The 20,737-nt window shown below is 45.0% G+C and overlaps 1 protein-coding gene across 3 annotated transcripts in view; it reads left to right on the plus strand.

Moving 5' to 3' along the window:
- Positions 1-14,000, plus strand: part of LOC142803775 (uncharacterized) — a 94,752-nt gene extending 80,752 nt beyond the window's left edge. For all 3 annotated transcript variants that reach the window (XM_075889744.1, XM_075889743.1, XM_075889745.1), the window contains 7 exons: positions 5,007-5,135; positions 6,252-6,354; positions 7,909-7,949; positions 9,732-9,932; positions 11,199-11,407; positions 11,981-12,059; positions 13,228-14,000. In XM_075889744.1, the coding sequence (XP_075745859.1) occupies positions 5,007-5,135; positions 6,252-6,354; positions 7,909-7,949; positions 9,732-9,932; positions 11,199-11,407; positions 11,981-12,059; positions 13,228-13,326 (861 nt within the window). In that variant the 3' untranslated portion in view covers positions 13,327-14,000. The remainder of the gene's footprint in view (positions 1-5,006; positions 5,136-6,251; positions 6,355-7,908; positions 7,950-9,731; positions 9,933-11,198; positions 11,408-11,980; positions 12,060-13,227) is intronic.
- Positions 14,001-20,737: the final 6,737 nt, after the last annotated feature.

Consider the following 20,737-nt stretch of genomic DNA (forward strand, 5'->3'; position numbering starts at 1 on the left):
GCTGCATTGTAGGCATGTTAATTGCCTGTCACGCTGTAGTATGGACAAGATACCCAACTTCGAAGATCAACCGCTCGCGCAATCAGTGGCGCAGAGCTGACGGGAAACCTTGCAAAGCTGCCTTAGAATCACTGAAGGCTGATCTTTGTGGTGGCTGTTTGCAGTTGACTACCCGAGTGCAGCGCGAAAAGCAGCAAGTTCTGCAGTCATCGATATCACTGGGTGGTCTGTCTTGAAACTGACGGTGATAGCCTTCACTGAAATGACCATTACTTCGGACGAACACTGGAGAGCATTTGATCCGTCAGTGTAGATATGTGCGTGATTGGCGTAGTTATCGTACAAAAAAACCAGAGATTTTTTCTTCTGGTTTCTGGTTCTTTTGAGAGCAAAGATTATATTTTGATTCGCGGTACGTTGAGGTGTACTTTAAGGCGAATGAAGCACCACGAATGTATCGCTGGCTTAGATGCGAGCGTGAAGCCTGGCGGAAGTTGCGTGGCATAGTTTGAACTCATTACACAATACTACGGCGATGGTCTTTCTGATGGCAGTGTTGCAATGGGGTGGCAATGAGCATTAGAAAGAGTGAAGGAGAGATGGGACATGCAGAAAGGCAGGGAGGTTAACCGAAAAGCAAGTATCTGGTTTGATACCCTGTACTGGGGAATGGGGAACGGGAGCTTGAAAAGTAAGAAAGATGGAATGAGATAGGGGGATGGAAGCGAAAACACATACACACACACAGGAGTGTTTTTATGTGTGATATGGGCTATGACGGCATCCATCACAATGTGCGTTTGCATAAGTTGGTCCCGTGAAATCGAAATAGTTAAAAAATAGGTGAAAGAACGGATACGGAGAAAAATAAAGACGTAGAATAAAAAACAGATGAAAAAAAAGAAGAAAAACAGGAAGTGAATAGATAGACAGCCAAACGGATAGATATGAACAGAACGAGGTCGAAGACTGAAAAAAAAGAAGAGCAAGCATGACCTTGTGCAGTATAAGATAAGATAGCATAGCTAGACCTGAGTAAGAGAAAGGTGAGAAAATAAGATCCTCGCCAAGCCAGGACCATCGAAGTGGCCATCAGCTCTGCCGAGACCCAGCCTTGCGGGACAATAGGTGCAAGCTGCGCAAAAGATTTTAATACTTTGACAACGCTTGCCCTGCTCTCTCGTTTATCTGTGTGCTAATGATTTCATGTTGAACGTTATACCGTGCAAGTACCGACTAGACAAACAATCAATACCGTGCCAGTTGTGACGTTACCAGCGCTGGCAACAAAGGGAAACAAAGATCGCTGGGTTGCAGCCATGGAGCTGAGTCTAGAACCAGCTCGCTGTTTCCTTAAAGTCTAGCAGTGCTGCAGATACGTCCTCGTTCCAGCTGATTGGAGTACAAGTGACCACTCCACCAGCTCTCAGCTACCCACTCTACACCCACTCTTTTTTCCCTCCCCGACAGCATTCAAACCTTTCTGGTGCATCTACACTGTGGCAAGCCCGAGGCCGGTTGCAATAACTCGCACCATCGTTTCCTTTTCGTCTTTGGCAAATGCAATTTTAAACCCTAAAGAAACCTTGTACTAGTCGAGAAAAAGAAGTTTTCAAGCAGCGAATGGCGGGCTCTAATGAGCAAGCGAGCATCAGCGGCCCAGTTTTTTTTTTTTTGACTCTGAGATTCATTCATTGGTTTGTTTCTCTGCTTCGTTAGTAAGTGGTCCATTTTGCGGACGCGCGTCTAATGGGGCGCCCTTGTTGTTGTGGATGCGATACTTGTTTCCACCACACTGGTGGCGATCAGGCGGTTCCAGGTGCGAAATCAAGAAGTGTCTTGGTGGCTGGGTAACAGAGCTACGACTCAGCAAGCAAGTGAGCAATATAAAAGCCCAGGGGCATTCTCTTTGGGGGATTCATTGATCCAACTAACGGCTTGTTTTGTTTATTATAGATTCCCGCGCTGCCAGGCAAGTTGTTCAAGGAGCTCTGTTCTTTTTGTTGTACTTGTGACTTTTGTTTCTTTGCAATGCATTGCGATAAAAACAAGAGCTTACTCAAGACATCAACCGCAAAACAGAATCGCATTGAACCGATAACCGGCACGTTCGAGTGGAAGACCACGAATTGCGTTGATCGAGGGAATGTGGAGCGAATTATCATTATTGTGATTCTATCAGCAAGACATGCACTACGGTAATCTTTATCAATATCAAGAGTGTTTGTTTTCCTGTTGTTTGAAACAGCTAACGAAGACGTCGAGCTGAAAAACTTCATGTTCAATGTAGGAAAAAAAAAAGCCCGGCTGAAGGTTATGTTTACTGCTTCGATGGAATAAAGAGTTGGGGAGTGGCCAAGTTGAAAATTGATTGCCCCGAATCGATACGCCATTGAGGTCATTCACTTCTGGAAGATCATCAGTTGGAAGCTGACTGGGTTGTCCTTTGCGGTAACTCTTATATTTTGATTCTGCCTTTGGCTTGTTTCTTTCGCATTGACTTGTGTGCCCAAACAAACTTACCCGACTGACTGGTGACGTTGTACTTTGATATCAGGCAATCATTGTTTGAGAAAAAATGCAGGGATGAACAAAGACATGTTTGCGCTTGTTCTGAAACTCAGTGTTCAAACAGCGATGCTCTTAAGGCTTTGGGGTTTTCCAGCGTCGAATTCAGAAACTCGGTGCTCATGCACCCCAGGAAGCTGTTATATCCTAAGCACCTCCGAGCATAGCAAAGCCGTGCGCAATATACTGTACCAAAGAGGTGGGAAAGAGAAGTGGCGGCGAAGGGGAGGAATGATATGAAGAGGGCTAATGAAATTAGAAGGAAAGAAGACACGGCCTTGTATACTCGAGCTTAGCAAGGGGATGAGAAAGCAAAGAGAGGGTGAGGAGGACTGATGTTAAGGCGAGGTGGAGGAAAAGTATCAGCACAAACCGGAGGTGAGAGGGTTAAAAAAGTCTAACTGGTAGAGCATAGTATATCAACGGTTTGGAAAGGGAAGCTAGAGTGAGGGTAGGGATGCGAGAGGATGCATTACACCATCCAGTAATGAGTGGTAAAATTCACCCGTGACTCGGAAGTAAGGCCTCGTGCCCATCGCTTACGCTAAAGTGTTGCTGGCTACTCTGAATTATCCTTTGGTTCATACGCGTTGCTACAACTCCTGCCAACACTACAACTCCTGCCCAGAAAAAGCGTAGGTAGCCAAGCGACATGAACATCATTAAGAAGAACTCCTGAAAGACATCACAGTGCCAGAACGCCCTTGACTTTTTGGGGCAGCCAAGAAAAGGACTGCAATTATTTTTTTCGACCACACCCATCTCTCCATCCTTATCGACCTTTTTTTTTTCTCCTTTTGTCACTCCGGCGTTTCCCATCGAAAACGCTCGCCAAGTTTCGCTTCGCGAGACCCACGTTTCCAACTTAGCTAAAAGCTGAGCGTTGTCGCTGCAGTGGTTGTTGTTGTTGTTGTCGACAGCAAGATGCGCGCAAACGGTGATGTAAACAACAGCGGCAACAATGCTTTCAATACGGTAACACTCCTTTGTTGCCGGGAGGGAATGAAGGACAGAGGCGGAAACTAATGGAATGCGCGTGCCATACCACGCACTGCCAATGGAAAATGATTGCAACGGCACCGAGCACGTGTACTTGTAGGAAGTTGGGAGGAAGGCCGGTTCACTACGTCCGGTGATGAGAACGAATGGAAGGGAAATAGAGGGAAAATCGGCAACACGATGTAGCTCAAGTTGAACTGCAGCCAAGTTCCGCCCTTGTTCATCGATTGGTCGCGCACCGTCCCGAAAGCAGACAAACCTGGCCCTTCGCCAGGCGTCCTGGAAAGAGATTTTTCTGGGAAGAGCTGGGGAAAAATAATAAAAGGAGAAAGACATGCACTGCGTCTTCATTATTTTAAGTACACATCCGCGGTAGCACCACCAAACAGAGTATTGTCTATTAGCTTTACTGAGCTGTTCTTCCGAGTCTGTTGGTAAAATCTTTGCATAAAATAGGTTGTGGTTCAAAATTTCTTGACGAAAGTCTTCCTGTGTGGCGTATGCGCTATTATCTATGTTTGAAAGTCCCGTACACCTCTTGATAATTACACGGTGACCCACGTAGAGACTTCGTGCTTAAAAACCTACAATTACCTTGTTCATTCACTTCAGTAAGTTCTCACGTGTGTGCACCTATAGCATAACTTATCGATGATGTGAAATTCCTCTTTGCAGAACACGAAGTACCCCCAATAAACTTTTTAACCTAATATTTTTCTATTGTTGCCTGATCCACTTTCGTTGAGTTCATTACAGCTGATTGACTTTTGCACTTGGGAAAGTTTTCCTAGGTTGAGAACGTCTTCATTGAAATCTGCAATAATATTTTTTTCCTAACTGGTATGCTTAGTTAGTGTCTTCACCTCTAAAGGAAACGGTCTCTGTTCATCTTTTCAGGTTTAATGAAAGCAACAGAAATACATATTACAACATCGCCTTAGTAACGTTTACAGCATTGAAAAAGATGGAAACAAAGTACAGAGCCTTGGTAATTAGATATATTTCAAACGTGTCGAACTTACAAGAGCATTATATCTCGTGGACTGATTCCTTGTAAGGTGTATTTTAACACGACTGGGGATATAGTTTCAAGAATTCCATGAGTGCTATAGTTGGCCTGAATTTATACTAACGCGCAAAACACAAATATAAGATGGAGAACAGCAACCATGCGTGCAGTACGTTAATGTGTATTTGTTTTTCAATTCGTAGCGTTTTCGTTTCTTTGCTGACATACACGTGCCACAGTGTTCTTGTAGTGCTACGACGGGCTTCTGTTAGATTGGCGGGTATGTGATGGGCCACCTATAATAATTCATTTTTCAATAAAAAAAAGAGAGTCTAGGGCACTACCTACTAGCTCCTACCTTTTCATGATAGGTAAAGTCTCAACAGAAAATTGAGTTTATAAAGTGGCTTTGTACATTTTCTTTCTTCAGCCAGAAAAGCGGATCGGACGACAGACGACACTGGACCCCCGAGAGACCTGGGCGACGTTTCTCCGTCATTCTGAGAGAACGCAGACTGCAAGACCTAAGAAGAAAGTGGATCCGTCTTTTCTCAGAATGGTCAGAATTGTGCCGTATACGGCTTCTAATTATCGGTAGTACACTTTGGTAGTACATTGCGGTAGTGCATTTTTGATCGTACAGTTTTGGTAGTCAGATCTATCTCTGGGCAGATAAATTTCGCTAACACCAACGCCGTTTAGCTGCACTCCTTCGTTGGCATTCGTACGCGAGAGCACACTGAAAAGGTCAGGAAACAAGTTATTCCTACAATGATATCACAGAGTAACCGCATGGCCCGAGCCAAGCGTAAGGAGATATTGTGTCTTGTGAAGCAAGAGTGCTATGACAACTTTCTAGCATCACTGCGGCACAGAGCTAAAGAAACAAAGGCAAAAACCTGCCCTGATTGAATTTTTTATTTAGTCCCTTGCGAAACTGCATGAATTCACCAAATTTGTCGACCTGCCCATTGACCTCAGCCTGATGAACACAGGACTCACGCAAGGCAGGACTCACAAGATGGGAGAGATCTTCATCTTTTTTTTTTTAATGAAACAGCCAGTTTCCTTTCACTAGTTTTCATTGTAGTCTGTAGAACAAGACTTTCATCGCTTTCAAGGCACAGCCATCTTTGCTGGGGGGTTGCTGATTACACGTGGAATGAGTTACTAAGCGATCATCCAGCTTGTTGTTATCATATCATGGCCACCGATTTTCACTCGCTATCGGCGGTGACGTAACCATTCCGCATCTCCTACGCTGGTCTTGCTTACGGATGACAACTGGGGTTAAGATTAGGCATGCTTGCTTTAAACGTGGGCGCGAGAGTAAAAAATAATCTGGTCGATACAATTTCATTACACCGCTTAACTGTAGGGTACAGCCGCCTTGTCCTGCCGCAATCTATGGTCACAAGCTTTTTGTGTGTGCTGGAAAGTGTCAAGCCGTGGCACGGTCTTCACTTCTCTCGATCCAACGGTTGAGTTGTTCTCACAATCAATTTGTCATATGTAATACATCCAGTGTGACATATACGTGCGAGTTGTCATGTGAATGATGCATATTGCCTCATATCGAGCACCGACAACAGCCGGAGACTTTCATGAAATCTTTATTTTTCTTTCGCTCCTAAGACGTGCCGAGAAAATGACCTTAGCCTCTCGCCTGTTGCAGGAAGGACCACAGGGCCCCCCTGGTCCCAGAGGTCCAAGAGGCCCACCGGGTGCCAACATCACGCGAGAAGATATGTTCAGGGAATTCAAGGGGCTCCTGAGAGGTGGGAAAAATTAAGTCTAGTTGTACGTGATTGCGCTCAAAAGCGCGCGCATGCACAAATAGTGGCGGAAGGTCGGCTTGGTAGGCTCGATCTCTATGTAGTTCATGCAGCATTTTTTAAATTTTACGCACAACACATTCCTAAATTTATTTACCGGAACAAAATTTTTCATTCAGGCACTTAATTATGTAAACTTACAGAAAAATTAAACTGTCTAGGACTCTTTATTATCCATCGAAATCTAAGCCCCATTGATGTGCCGCCACCATCGATCCCCAGACCACGAGCTCAGCAACGAGAAGTTGTAATTATTAAGCTAAAGGAGCGCCTCGTGATGGGTGAGATGACAGAAAATATAGCTGACAAGTTATCAACATTTGTGTTATATAACAAACTGTAGACGGTTTGGTAAAGCGACCTTGCGTCATGTGCCAGTTATGTGCACCGGTGCATTGAGCAAACCAAAATCACCCTTGAAACACGACACGTACACCGTGAAAGCAGTTATTTCAGATCTACTTGTTATTAGCGAACTGTTCCCCTAACGCGCACTAACACCTCTATGTTTAGGGAGCAAATTTTATTGAGGCGGGACTGACACAATTTGCAGACATCGCAAAAAGGTAATATGGAGAGCGTTGACACTGTATATGACCCTTTCGATGTCAATGCTCTCCATACAGCGGAGTCTGACAACATGCATAAAATACTTTATGTTGATTTTAAAGTTTTCGACAATGAGCATCAAACCAGCTTTGCAAGAATGTTGATTATCCCGACGAGTCTTGACAGTTCCTGAGCAGTGGTATAGCCGTGGAGTAAAACAGCGGGCCCCTCGCCCCTTCCACCGAAACTTTTTGTGCCATGGCACACAATATGTGCCTTGACCCCTGTTTTTGAGCATGCGAGGTCCGCATCCTACATGCAGCATATCGCAGAAATCACTGCCAGACTGACTCGCTAGATGACAATTCAAGCATCTTCGTTGGTGTGCGCCACGAGCACATCACAGACTTGTCGTCATTACGTCATCAGTTTCTCTCTACCCATGACGTGACACTGCTATGACACGTCGCTGACAAGCTGCCCTCAATATAGAAACCGAAACTGGATGTGTGTTTTTTTTTTGTGTGTGTGGTCGTTATAAAAACCGTGTTCGATGCGTTTACCAGACTCGTTTACGTTACTCTGCACCTCCCGTTTTATTGAGAGCAACAGCCCCGAAAATGATTAGATTCGTGTCAGCAGTATTTTAAAAGGCGCTATGCAAAACCAGCGAATTTCTTTTTCCTGTGTATACATGTATACGCATGTTATCACGTGTCACGATTCAGATTGTTGCATGTGTATGACAAAACTATAATAAAATCGAGAGATTTTTTCTGGTCTACTGCTAAGCACAATTAGCGAGCTTCTTGGTGAAGCATGCTGACTACCATAGTGCCGCTAAGTTCCAGGAATTTTCGCGAGGTGAGTGATCTAATGCTAATTGCATTTGACATCATATTAGTCATGTCCTTCTTTATTTAGGTGTACTTCCTGTTCATTTTGCAGAGGCTGCAGAAAGGCGAGCCCAAGTTATGGCTGAAATGCAGGTTAGTTGTACAGTTGTGTACCTTTTTAGACTTGGCGACAAATGCAGTTTAGCAAAGTATACAATGTTTAGAATTTGTTTTTCGTGCTTATTTGTTTTTTGTGGCTCAGGACGCCCATAATTGTTTTTGTACCACTCAAACAACGTCAATTCACAGCTGTTAGATGGACATTCTGTGACTTGCACAATGATTCTCTGCGTTATTGAAAGCTTCATGCAATTGATTTCTTCAAGCATTCCTTAAGTTTAGGTTTCAGAATGGCCTTTTACAACGCTGTTAGTCTTCAGTGCGTGTACGAGCAATTGAAGCTATAGTGCCTCGCCTCTGGAAACTGGATACAGTGTTGGACTATCTTTTTGATTGTAAGCCCGTGTGCACAGATTTGGGTGCACGTTAAAGAACCGCACGTAATCAAAATTTCCGCAGCCCTCCACTACAACGTCTCTCATGATCATATGGCCGCTTTGGGACGTTAAACCCCACATATCAATCAAACTATCTTTTTGATGATTCGGCTCTGTGAATCGATGGTCGCGAATATGGCTTCACGTGCTAACAAGAGTGAAAACATAATGGGAGATGGGCTGTATTTTGTATGGATTCCTTGTCGTCCTCTTTCCTCTAGCGCTTTCGTTATTGTAAAACTATAGAATAACAACTTCGCCAGTGTACCAAAATTGACTTTTTAAGCTAGAATAACATAAACAATCGGAAATTTTGTTAGTTGTGTAACGTGACATGGCCTGCGGCTCTTTGACCCTTTCATAGGAACGCCGCCGAGGCTTGTATAGCGGCTCACTTTGGTTCAAGTTTCAATACACCGGATCTTAATATACTGCTACACTATACTACTGAACGAATACGATACACAGAAAAATGAAAAACAGAAGGCAAAAATATACCAGCGCAAAAGAGAACACTTTGCTGCTGTAGGGGTTTCTTGTTGGTATTCGTGTAATCATGCAGCGTTTTGATTAAGTGTGTTACAGCGATTCACCCACGTTGAATGGACACTAAAGCAAAACACTGAATCGATGTAGATTGTAAACAAGTACTCTGAGAATTCCTCCATCATGTGTTTATTAATAAAGAAAATAGAAGCGCACCGAAATCGCCACATGCGACGTCAGGGATATAAAAGTGCATTCTTTGTATTTTGGCGACATTGGTTACATAAAATCTCCTGAAAGTTGGTATGTTAGCGATACGGCCCCCTTCGCAAACGAATACTCTTTGTTTTTGCTGCATAGAAACTACGTACTACCTATTTCTAGTAGATGACGTCAATATGTATGACGTCATGACGATCGGTGCATGATTGCAACTCGCATTTTATTTTTGCGCATTTTCTCGCTTAGCTATTCTCGTAATGACAGGGGTGATAATGAAATTGGGAATGCGTAAATTTCCAATGCGTGAAATTAATGAAAAGTAATAGAAAATGATGCCGAGAGAGGTACTGAGAATAATGAGAAGTGATTGTATTGTAAATGTGAACAAAAGAACGTGGTCTAAAAAATATCTTGCCATCGGCAGGATCCAGAACCAGAGACCTTCGAATAACCCGTCGGCTGTTTTTTTTTTCTGTAGTGTTCGTCTAAGGTACTATAATACACTACGCTATACTATATTATACTATACTATAACAATCTGCAGAAAAATATAAGTGATACCTCGAATAGTCTGGAACCAAACTTCACCCATCTATTCTACTGCTCTAGTCACCACTTGAGAAGGTGGCTCTGCAATTAAAGCGAGTGACTTTCTTTTTTCGTCATCTAGTGCCACAACACGACAAATTGCACCCTGCCTTTATCGGGTGGCATGAACGGGAGTGACTCCCTGTTGCCGTGGCTGCCACCCCTGGTGGAGATCGACCGCGCCAGCATGATGCCCCGAGCTCAGTCGGGCTTCTTCTGGGAGCTCTCGGACGAGGTGCGAGCGCGGAAGGGCAAGGAGCTGCGTCTGCACCCTTTTCACAGGGTGAGTCACAACTTAACAAACTTCTTCGAAGTTTCGTGCATTCGGTTTGGGGCCTATAGTATATATATTAACATTTCGAAACATTGTTAGTGGGTCTAATCTGCCGAAGCAGTACACGTGAACGAGAGTACTACATGTGGCAGCTGAGCTGCTGAGTCCCAACCATTAAGTTTGCCCACCTACTGCTTTAACCAATCGTCGACATCCTCGGCGGCAGTCCCGGCAAAGCTGGGTGGCTCGTTGTAGAGCTGCGATATGGCCGCTGACCTCAGTGTTTGAGTTCCCTGCAGCATGTCTCCTGTTGAAGCTGGTGGAAGTTCCGCAAGGTGACTCCGACGGGGGTCAATGAGTGGTAGTCCCGTTGTCCAGTGCTCACGTATTCGGCACTTTCACCGCAATATCTCGACATTCAAAATCTCAGAATCTGTGTGACTTAGGTGAATGTTCGAGTGTGGGAACTATAAAACTTTACCACCATGTAGAACAGGAGTCTCAATCTCAACTCAGCCAGCGGGCCACAGTCCTGAACTTTAGTGTTCCGATGTGCTGAGATCGTGACGATGGACGAAACGTAAGGGGGTGGAGGGGTGTTGGCAGCACGAACAGAATGTCAGCTAAAATTGTCATTAAAAAAAATGCCTTTTTCGTATCGCGTGCAAGGCTCCATTCTGAAGAAGATTCGACGTCAAGTTCGGGGGAAAATGTTCATACTGGTTTCCAGAATGACTGAAATTCAGACGCTGTTTCTGATACGCACAGTTATTGTTGCATGCTTACCATTTACATGAACAAATTACGTCACGCCACTCTCGTTGGTGTAGCTCATGAACGTACTGTTAAGAAAAATAAAAAACCGGGTTAGGACAGTCCTGTGGGAGTCGGGGCACAAGCGAAAGGTCCACATATCACATGTGGCCCGTGGGCTGCGGGCTTGAGATTTCTTATCTAGACAGCCGTTGAAGAAAGTAAGAAAAAGAAAGAAAGAGAAAAAGAAAGATAGAGAGAAAGAAAGATGGAAAGAAAAAGAAAGAAAGAATGAATCAATGATTGAATGAATACTGGTACGGTAGACGCACACATGCCTTATAGAGTCGTTCGGTGCCATTGTCCCGATAGGGGAAGTTTCTGAACTTGTTTCCTCCCTGTTGTATGGGAGCAGCTTAATTGCTTACGCATTCGCTGTACTTCACGATCAGCTTTGTTCTGTTTGAAGAGCGTGAGTGAGCTCTTGAACAATGCAATGCTCAACAACTACTTTCGCCGCAGCCGTTCGCCGAGGGCAGCTTCGAGCGCGGCTCCGGTCTGAACGCAACCCGTGGCATGTTCCGGGCGCCCCTGAGCGGACTGTACCTCTTCTTCGCCACGGCTTTCGCAACAAGGCCGACGTCGGCGAGGGCGCTGCGCAAACAGCTGGAAACGTCCGCCAACGACGCGTCGCTCCTGGTGTGCTTGAACGCGAGGTGCCAAAAGAACCTGTGAGTATCCCGAACAGTGGCACGTAGTCAGTACACGAGAGGGAGCCCTGGATTCATTCAGCAGAACTGTGGTTCACGAGCGTGTCAGACTAATGAGACGGGCGTCATTACCGACCACGTCGAACGTGCTTTGACAGGGGCAGAATGCACTCGCACTGTGTACTTGCATTTAGCAATACGTTTAAGGGCACCAGCTGGTCGTAAATAAATTTCAAAATAATAATGTTACATTTAACCTAATATCCTAATGTAGTGCGTACCACCTGGAGTTTGTTCTTTGTCTGCCGAAATTTAATATTTCAGTGTTATAGTGAGTGCAATATTAAGGGACACATATGTTGCTCACTTTCTTGTCAAAAGTGTTTACGAAATGCGTAGTTACTCGCTACATATTGGTCTGGCAAAGACACCGTACGTTAAAGATTATCGAAGGATGTTTTCAGAAGTTTTGCGATCGTGTCAACGCAAGCTTCCGGCACTGCACCGGCTTTTATTTGTCAAGGAGCAGTCGCACACAACGTGCGCTATTACCTCCCCGAGTCACGACATTTGTATATCTATTTTTTTTTTCAGGTCCCTCCGCACTACGAGCGAGTTCAGTGATGGCGAGTACACCATGTCGCTGGCGGTCAACGGGCCCCTGATGCTTCGGGTGAGTGCGTCAATATATGGGAAAACCGTGGTTGTTTTCAGTGATTTCGGCGTTATTTAACAACAGAAATTTGAGCTCAACAAAGGAAAAAAATAAACCATTTGTTTTGCTAGTAAGATTCAGTTTGGAGGATTGTGTGTTGTTTCTGTTTAGGTTCTAGCTTATAGTTTGAAGCTTTTGCTTTTGTGACCGAAACAGACGGGTCCCCATTGACGGGTTAGAAAAATAAAGAGAACTCGTATATGGCTTTATCTTTATAAATATGCGCGCAGTTGAAGAAGGATTTGCGCTATAGTTCGAAATTCAAACCCCCGATCAACGCTGCTTCATTATTATTACTATTATTATTATTATTATTATTATTATTATTATTATTATTATTATTATTATTATTATTATTATTATTATTATTACCGAAGACTGTAGGAGAGCACAGGTGCTGAACCACAATTCCTTGCGATCTGCTCGTGCCCATTCTTCCGACATTATTCCCGCGGCGGAAATACGTCACTGAAGTATTAGTGGCCCCCGGCATGAAACACTTTGAATTCATCTTTAAAAAAAGCGCACAAGTGTCGCTTGCCGAACAAAGAGCTGAAAGAAATAAAACTAACAGGAATCTGTGACGGCTGGAAGGCTTCTTCACATAATGTGGTTTTGCAGTGTTTCAAGTATAGAAGGCACCTCACCTGGTTTTGCCTAACCTCCGTGATCAGCCCACCATTAACCAAGTTACGACGCTAGGTGATGCTACTATCATGGGATATAATGATGACGTCACAAGTCTTGGTAATGGTTACTTCATTGTGAAGTTATCTTCTGATGATCTTTTGCATCCCTCGAGTTCGCGTGCCCGACGGGAAACGCCGCTGTGGGATGCCAGTCGATTTTCGCACTTGATGAGGCCTCTAAAGCATGTGCGACAATGATGTCATGGACAGGGGATGGTAGAAAGTATTATTGTAGCTAGAAAACCTTTGTACTAGTTATCATAAACTGTATTTCGGCTCTCGCGCTGGCAAGACGAAAGGCTCTATCATTAATCTACACTTAGAGCTTGACCTTGCGTAGTTGAGCCAGACCAGATACCTGGAAAAAAGTTTTATTTACATTTTGTGTACATATAAAAAATTTTACATACTTTTTTTTATTTTCACGACAATCGCAGGCTGGCCAAGTCGTCTCGCTGTGGTTCCACAACCGCACACCGTATCAGATCACCATCCACGAAGGATCGCAGTTCAGCGGCTTTCTGGTTGGCCTCTGAAGATACCATGCACGAAGCCTGTCCATGTGACAATCACTATCACCATTATTCTTTGCTCAAGCTCAACAGTGCGCGGTACTTTGTTAGTAATACTAAGTGCAGCAAATGCATACGTTAGGCACGTGCGCTCCGTCGTTTGTGCTTTTTCTTTACTCTAGAGATACATGTAATCATATCGTTCGGTCTTTGAGTCAGCGTTATACAAGGCAAGATGATTTAGAAACAACGCTTTATCATTATATGTACTTGCCGACTCCTCGAATCACTTATACTCCACTTGTTTAGGGGAATGCATTTTTCGTTACTAATCCGACTTATCGTGTAATAAAAATGGACTCTTCATGTTCTGGTAATTTCGGCTGATCGGCTGCGTTGTTACGGCAAAGAACCCATGCTTGAGCTCCAGAAATTATTGAGAAATTGTAGCCGCTGTAGTGCTTTAGATGACACTGAGAGTTTTTTTTTTTTTGTGCCATGCACTCATTTTTATAAAATACCGCCTTTTGGCACTTCACAAAAAGATAAAATAGGTATGTTTATATAACTTGATATAAAGGGAATGCAAAAGAGACGCGAATGACGATCTCATGTGCTATAGTATCGTGCTTGCATCAAGCATTGACCTGAAGTTTGTCAGTTGGTTTAATCCTTATTAAACTCAAGTGTCAAACGTTTCTTTGATTGTGAGTGTTTTTCAAGACTACATCGTATTCGTTCAAATGAATCATCTCATAGAATGGTCGTGCGCACAGACGCAAGTACGTCCTTTAAAGGCGTTTTGTGCTTGCCCCTCTACATGTGCAAGTGTACGATGAGACGCGCAAGAACTACTGTCGCGTCTAGAAAGTCTCTCAATTGTAACCTTCATTCTAGATCGCAGACAAGGGGCAAAAAGAGGTTTTAAGGTGGCGATTCCACTCCCTCCATCTTGCCACTAGTTCGAAAAACGACACTAGATGACGCCACTCATCCACGTTTATAAAAAGCGAGAAAATTGCTCGCGCAAATGTGGTCAGCGTCGCCTTTCGCGCATCTTGTATTTCGAGTGAGGCTACTGAAATCGGTCAACGGAAAGCAAGGAGCACAAACGCGGACGGGGTCCTTCACCTATGATCGCCCAACTGTTGCCGCCATCAACGACACGACGAAAGGTGCCTCAGTGACAGCTAGCAGACTGAAAACGGTGTCTATTCGTTCATGTGTAAACACTCGCGTATACGCACATGCACAAACACACACTCTTTCCGTCTCTTTCACTTACTCACGTTCATGGAATAACGATTAAACGTAACATGAACCAAAGGCTTCGGAGCGCTTCAGTGCACTAGCAGTACCACTAACGTTCTTTTTGATGTACGTGGCGGCCTTGGCACTGGCTTTATATAGAGTCGTTCGAGTGCGTCGTTTGTTTTTTTTTTTTTCGTGTTATTCGGGAATTAGTAGCAGTTCTGGCTGGAGAGCAAGCTGCTTTACAACAAAGAAGTTGTGAGAAACAGGCTTGTCACTACGTAGAGGTGCCCTCCTCTGTCGAACTGCTTCCTTAAACCGTAAAGTAGCTGTGAGAAGCAGCGTTATCACTACGTAGAGGGGCCCTCCTCCGCCGAACTGCTTCCCTATACATCATAGCGCTCATGAGTTGCAGAGACAGTGATCGTCTTATCCGTAGTGAGGGCGTCTCTGCACATGGGAGACAACGTTTCTAGGGTCCCGTACATTGCATATCGTTCCACGTTGACGAGAACGTCCTGCGTGTTCGACAAAGTCTCGTATGTGTCTTATCGTTGCAACTAGAATGTAATTACCTGCTTGTTTATCCCTTATCAGTACTGGTCAGTAGAAGTTGTCGGCAAGGTGCTCTACAGGTTTACTCTAAAATTACCGCCAATTGCAGGCTTGGAGAACATTCACCCAACATTACTAGATTATTCACCACCTTGTCCCCTTTGAAGCGACCGTATACATACATGTCATTTGCTCGTCCTGTCAGCGTCCCTCGTTTCATAATTTAACTCAGGCACGAAAACAATGAAAGGACCGCGCGAAACAGGAGCAGCTGAACGACGAAGAGATGAGCATTACTTCATTATTATAAAGACGCGCCAGGTAACGCTGCTTCTGCGGACGCGCGACGAACCTGCAATTTTCCGGTGTACCGTAACCCATAGAGTTTCCCACAATACTTACTAGAGGGAACTCTGGCGCGGCGCTAGTGTCTAAGGGAGCTACAACGCACGGCGCTTCAGCGAGCATGGGAATGATGGGTAGTACACACATTTGTCAAATATTAGTACTTCTGGCCTGCTTTTGGCTCCGTGTGTGTTCGTGTGGCTTGGAGCCGTTTTCTTACAAAACAAGTATTAGCAAATGCTCAGCGGTTGCGCTTCACCATCTTATTCTTTTAGACTTACCTTTCCAAATTGTGTCACGAAGTTCAAAAGGGTTCAATCTTTCTTTCAAAACAAAACCGAAACACAGCAATAAACGGAGCCGCAAGTACGATTCGCCGCCCGCAAGTACGAAGACTATAGGCAAATGTGTGTACTATCCATCATTCCCATGGTCGCTGAACGATCGCAGCGCCAGAGTGCCCTCTAGTTAATTTTGAGAAAGTCTATGCCGTAACCAATTGTCGCTTGGTTCGATCATTCCACCGACGATAGGCGGCGTAATGGTAGGTCAAGATGGCGGACGAAACGGTGATGAGGTGACGTCGTAAGCGTGCGCGTCACGACTAACAAAGCACGCCAGGACCTCTAGTTCCGCCTCTCTTTGCGCGCGCCCTTTCAGGGGGAATGGTCACCCTGTGGGCTTGATGCTACCGTCTGAATGCGGTGGAGCTCACCTGTTTTAACGCTTGTTTGTGAGGGAAAAGAGGCTCTATTACGAATTATACGCTTTCCGACAATGCGTGTCGCGGAGGAATACGTGGCCATGGGCCCGCCGCAAAGCGCCACCGTCTCAGTGCGTGAAGGCGCGCCCATGACTACCGCGAGACCGAACGCTGAACCAAGTGTATATGTACAGTGGCTGGAATAGGAAAGTGTGATGAGCGGCGCCTACGGAGCTCACTGAAGCCTCCGAGGAGAAGCCGCGTGGAGGCGCGCGCAATCGTTTATACGTCCTTTGCACGTTTCCGACAGTTTCGTCGGACGCGTTAGTCCTCATTTTTTAAATTGCGGTGGCACTCTGACACCAATGCTTCTGTATGCAACCTCATGGCGCGAAAACAAAGTCATTGCTTCTTCCGAGGGTTGACTACAGGCTACAAGTCAGCTAAAAAAATGGCAGCATATCCACGGAGTGAATGATGGGGAGTGGGGCGAAGCATTCGTCCGTCCATTCGTTCTTGCTTCCGTCCGTTCCTGCGTACGTCAGTGTAACCGTCCGTGCGTCCATCAACCCGTCGGTGCGTGCGTCTGTTCATACGTCCGTCCCTGCGTTCATCCATGCATTCGCGCCTGCGTCCGTTCATGCGTCCATCCATGCATCTGTCTGTGTGTCCGTTTGTCCATCTATTCAGCACTCTAAGTACCACCATCTCGCATCTTTTCATCATATATTCTCCATATAGAAGCACCGCCATCCAGCGGACATTTCAAGGACTAAACGGGAGGTGGCACATGCACACTTTCTTACGGCTTGCGCTTCGGGTTTACTTCCCACCTTTAACCACCTCGAGTTCATGGTATATACTAGTTCACTGTATTCATGGCTATGCGGCCGAACGCTCGCTAAACCTTTCTAAAACCAAGGAGGTTACACCCAGCGAGTATAACGTAGCAACCCTTTCTTGTCAGATTGTGCTCAATGTACATGTCAATAGCTGCTAATGGGGATCGCAGCGTGCGCGTTACCTAAAGGACGAATGGTCCTGTATCTCATTCCTCCTTAGCAGCCATTAACATATGCATTGAGCACTATCTTTGATTGTTCAACAACGCACAGAAGAAATCTCTCACCGGAACCACCTTGGAGGTCAAAATCGTAAGGACCGCTATTCCGGGTATGTGCCACTGGTGGTTACGTACTACGAGGGAGGCACAAGCCACGCCATAAGGAGCTTCACCCCTAAAAGAAGCATGCGTTGTTCGTCGTTCCGAAGGACGAAGCTCTGTTAGCACAGTGGCGGAGAGCGATCCCGTGCACTGACAAGCTGCTTCAAGAAAACTCGGCTGTGTGCGAGCTGCACTTCGGCGAGAGGTACATCTCATGGCACTTCGAGAACACTGTGATTAGCGAAATTGCCCGCATTGAAAGTAGTACCCCCATGGGCGTGCTTGCCATTAGGGGGGAGGGGGTGTTGCGAAGGTTCATTGCAGGGTGCCTCCTTACTATTAAATCAGTGTATGAGGCAGATTTTACGCCCCTCTTCTAGATGACTAAACGTGTGCCCCGCTGCCTAGTGAATGTATAGAACAGATTTAGCGCCCCTCTCCCAGGTGGCCAGCCCCCTTTGCCCCCCTCGTGCGGACGTCTATGGGTAGGCCTTTTGGAGAAGCTCTTCACTTTTGTAGATGCCTTTGAAATCACTTTTTCAAAGTGCTTTAGCTACAGCGAGCCTCACAATGACAGCTTGGAAGAGCTTGTTTTCTGCTTAAAAAAAAAAAAAAACGTGTCGCACTGGGCTGCGCACAACATGATCCGAGCCTCACCAATTCAGTAAACAAGTTTTTTTCTGCTCACCCATTTGCGTTTTTACACAAAGGTACTCCACGATGAGTTAGCATTTCTCCGTGAAAAGAGGTACCTGAAGCTCAGGCGCATCACCTAGGCTGGCACCCCAATGTTCTGTGAGGCGCTTGTGAAATATAAAACTTTTTTCTTGGGATAAAAATAGACCCGCGACGAACTATTAAGAATGCATTGTTGTAAACAGACAGTCAGTCACTCGGAGATGTATTGTATGACCTGTGTGCAGAAAATAAAAGGTTTTCATTCAGATATATACCACTCATCATTCTCGTCTCTAAGTTTGACGTTACGGGCTTTATTTACAGATTAGTGCTTGAGGAAATGATGGTTCGCCTTGGAAAGTGTTGCAAGCAATGGCTCACAACTGAGTTCATCGTTCCACTCTTCTACCGCTTCACATCGATAAAATGCCCCGCCGCGGTGGTCTAGTGGCTAAGGTACTCGGCTGCTGACCCGCAGGTCGCGGGTTCAAATCCCGGCCGCGGCGGCTGCATTTCCGATGGAGGCGGAAATGTCGTAGGCCCGTGTGCTCAGATTTGGGTGCACGTTAAAGAACCCCAGGTGGTCAAAATTTCCGGAGTCCTCCACTACGGCGTCTCTCATAATCATATGGTGGTTTTGGGACGTTAAACCCCACAAATCAATCAATCAACATCGATAAAATGTTGCAGTTCCGTCGCGCTCTCACTTTCGGCATCCTGTTGACCTGACGATATTTCAGATCAGTCGTGCGCCCGCGTAGGCATCCTGTTTTCCAGAAGCTAATTAACGTACTTTTTCGGTCGCCATTTGAGGCCATGCACGAACAAAAAATATATATTTTAAATAATTGACATTGCCCGCGCGCGTGGTTGATTGCCGTCTCTGCGCAGCGCATCGCCGCCTTGGGTGACGTGCGAACGTGTGCCAGCGCCATCTGGCGGTTTCCTCCCAAGGCGTTACGCGCTAGCCGGCGCGTTCATCACACTTTCCTATTCTAGCCACTGTAGTATAGGTGTTCTGTGGCTGAACTGCGTGATCACCGCGTGCCAGCTTCGGAAACGGGCAGCGTGGCGCCACCTACGTCGCTGGAATGACCGAATAGAGTTCCTCTGTATGCTCCCTACGGATATGCTGTATATGCTACCTACCAGTAGCACTAGATGAAACTATTCCACCTGCTGACGTGGTTCGGGTGGAAAGGATATATAACTAAGCCCTCCACCTTTTACAGTTGGTGTTTGTTGCGCGTGGCCACTAGACATACCCAGTGGGGACAACTATGGAGCCTGGAGAAATAATCGATGCCTGCTCTACCAGCTTTTTTTAATGTTTAGTTGCGCCACGTTTGGTTAGCGTTTGAAGTCGCATAAAACAACTTGACTTTTTATTTCATAGATAGCGCTACCACCAAAAAAAGCCTGTAAGATTTATGACTTCTTGAAAATATTTTGTTTCAAGCACTGAGTTGCTAAGTTAGTAAACAGAAGTAAAACCAAGACACAGTATGCACCTACTATTGCGCAATGGTCGTTGGTAATTAATTAGCGTCTACAAAAGCCAGTTTCTACAGAACAAGGCAGCAGAAAAATAAGTTCACTGCGGCCTTGTAGGTACCCTATAATTAACGAAAAAAATTTCTCTTCATAAAATTTTAGAAACTGGTCTGCTGGTTCTTTATATGGAAGTTAAGGGTATCAGCTTGTACAGTTTTGTCGCTTCATTGGTAATGACCAAGTACAGCTATAAATGCCGAATTCCCACAATATTAATTCGTCAACTTTTTGTCACAGCACAAGTAACATTCGCATAGAAATTAAATGTAGTATAGTCTACAGAACCACTGAACATTATGGTTCTGCTTTGAAAGAAAAAAAAATATTCACATGCGAACTTTTACAATTTTGCCTTTTTTTATTGGAGCGTAAATAAATTACTTAATATTTAATATTCAATATGCCTTCATGGACACTTCGAATAGCACTTCTTAGAAAAACAGTGAATTTCGCTTTGTTATGTTGAACAGTCTTGCCGTACTCGCAGTACAACGGAGGCTTGTACAGCAAAATGCCTTTTGTTGGTCACGCTATTTTCATTAGTAGGTGACATTTTCGACCAGGCATTAACACTAGATGTCAATGGAAAGCGGATATCATAAGCTTCCAGAATTAACCCAATTCAAACTTATTCGTCAAGCGCAGCGAGTACAGTGCGTCCACAAACAATGTGTAAAATGCGGAGCGGTTGTCGCCAGCGTAGGACCGCCACCTTAACGAAAGAATAAGAGCCAAAGCTTCCATCGATATGTAAATTGTGATTATCTCTGCTTATATTTCATGACTATTTTGTACCATATTCTATGCACTTAATTATCTGCGACTGGTGCCTCGTAAAGCTTTGATGGACTTGGCACACAATTTTAACTCGCGTGACTGGCAATGCAAGTTGCCCTATACGGATACGTTGTACTAAGTCTCAATAAATATTTGCCTAATAAAGCATTGATCCTTTGCTGTTCAAACCAACACATTACAGATAGTGAGCTTTCACTGTGCATTGACGTTCGCAAATGATGAGAGTAAATTAACATGAGCGTTTAAGGCGAAAGACAAAAGATATTGGGTAACCACGCCCCAAGTGAAGCCATAAGGTCTGGTAGTACTGTCGGCTTCGCATAACAGCTTTAATTGTATAATATGCTAATTTGAACCATACCACGAGTTTTGTGGTGCTCACAGTC

Source organism: Rhipicephalus microplus, chromosome 3 (assembly GCF_043290135.1).
Source record: "Rhipicephalus microplus isolate Deutch F79 chromosome 3, USDA_Rmic, whole genome shotgun sequence".
Classification (NCBI taxonomy): Eukaryota; Metazoa; Arthropoda; class Arachnida; order Ixodida; family Ixodidae; genus Rhipicephalus; species Rhipicephalus microplus.